General features: G+C 36.7%; 2 protein-coding genes across 2 annotated transcripts in view; both read right to left on the bottom strand.

The window, feature by feature from the left end:
- The window catches only part of LOC118746768 (transmembrane protein 184B-like), a 798,314-nt gene that overhangs the window by 284,954 nt on the left and 511,710 nt on the right, over nucleotides 1-1,650 (bottom strand). The gene's annotated exons all lie outside the window — the stretch shown is intronic.
- Nucleotides 628-1,530, bottom strand: LOC118746770 (jerky protein homolog-like; the record flags this gene model as incomplete). Its single annotated transcript, XM_036480682.1, is given in 2 exon segments — nucleotides 628-1,215; nucleotides 1,281-1,530. A coding segment is annotated over 1 exon segment (564 nt), but the record flags the coding sequence as incomplete, so codon positions are not given.

Raw genomic sequence — 1,650 nt, 5'->3', positions numbered from 1 at the left:
CAGGAACTTGCATTTAAAACATAAGAAATTTGTATAGAATTTTAAAATTCTTTCAGAGGGACAAAAAAACAGGATCTACATGTATATTTCTTGCTAGTCCGACTTTCTTCAACATACGTTTCCATTTCTTTGCCGTACTAACTGTCGCGTTTCCTATATCGACTCGGGTTGAGATTGCATTACGAGTACGTTTCAAATCATTGGAATTAACTAAACTAATTAAGTAAACAAGTATTTACTTAAATTTTTCATTTTAAAATTGCTCAAGTTTGTAAATTTTTAAATTTGGCGAACCTGTTTATTCAAATTATTGTCGACAAAAAATGCAACCACGTGCCACAATCATATGTTTTTCCTAATTGCAAATTCTTGGCGCCAAAATTTTTTCCAGCTTGAATTTGCAACTTCTCTCCAAGAACTAGTCTTTCTACTTATGATTTATTTAAATAAAACATGTGAAATTTAGTTGAAACAGTTTAGTCGGTTTTTTTGCCAATTTAGCCGGTTGGTCCAGAAAGTTCTGGCAACACTGCTTCTCAGTAAAAGGGTTTTGGAACAGTCAATCTGGTTTTCAACAGCCCACTGAATACATGTTTGAAAACAGTTTATTGCATCCACATGATTTACCTTTGGCGTTTCGGCTGGAGCCACAATTGTTTCTTCTTCGTCATGGTCATTAAACGTCTGTATATCGTCGATGATATTCTCATTATTCCACTCGGCCACATCGTTGACATCGAACTCTACATTTGGAAACGCACGCTCTAATAAACGTAAAGAGTTTCTGGTCGCGAGGTTTTCCTCACTTTGCTGAAGTATGGAAAGAGGAACATCGTCCTCTTTGTCGAATCCGTCGTCATTAAAAATTCTGTTCCAGCATTTTTTTAATGATTCTTGGGATACTTTCTTCCACGCCAATGCAAGTAAAGAGACAGCTTGGAATAAGTTGGTTTGCTTAAGGCACGTTTCAAGACTTTCCACTGAGGTCACAACCATTGACAACAAGCTGGTGCGATAATGGAGTTTTAATAGTCTAATCGCATTCTGATCCATGTGCTGGATCAATGGAGTGACATTTGGTGGAAAATACATGCCCCAAATTTTTCCGTCTTCGGTCTCTTTTACCAACTGATCGGCAGGCGGGTGACTTGGCGCGGTATCCAACAACAAAAGCGCGTTCTTGGGAAGCATTTTATCTTCTAGGAAACGTTCCACCTGAAAATGAGTTTAGATGATTTATAATGCAATTTATGGCTTCATAAATGCAAAATTTAACATACCTCTGGAGCAAAAATTCAAAAAAACCACTTCTTAAACATTGCAGCATTCATCCATGCAGATTTCGAGCTATCATATTTAACCGGCAAAATCTTGTTGCGAAATGATCTTGGGTTTTGCGCTTTCCCAATGACGAAAGGTTCTATCCTTTTTGTCCCTTCTGCATTCGCACAAACCAGAAATGTTATTCTTTCTGTCGGGGTATGTCGACAATTCGTGTCCGATTCCGAATAAAGAAAAGAAGTGGGTTTTATATAATCGTTATAAACAATAATCTTTAATTTAGAATTCAAAGGGTAACACTTCAGTGTGTTTAGATATAGTAGGTGGTGTGTAAAAAATACAATATATGTGTGGGTATATGTACAATGA

Source organism: Rhagoletis pomonella, unplaced genomic scaffold (assembly GCF_013731165.1).
Source record: "Rhagoletis pomonella isolate Grant_MI unplaced genomic scaffold, Rhpom_1.0 Rhpom_scaffold_00011, whole genome shotgun sequence".
In the NCBI taxonomy this organism is placed as follows: Eukaryota; Metazoa; Arthropoda; class Insecta; order Diptera; family Tephritidae; genus Rhagoletis; species Rhagoletis pomonella.
The sequence above is the reverse complement of the archived record's forward strand: the minus strand, read 5'-3'. Positions and strand labels throughout refer to the sequence as shown.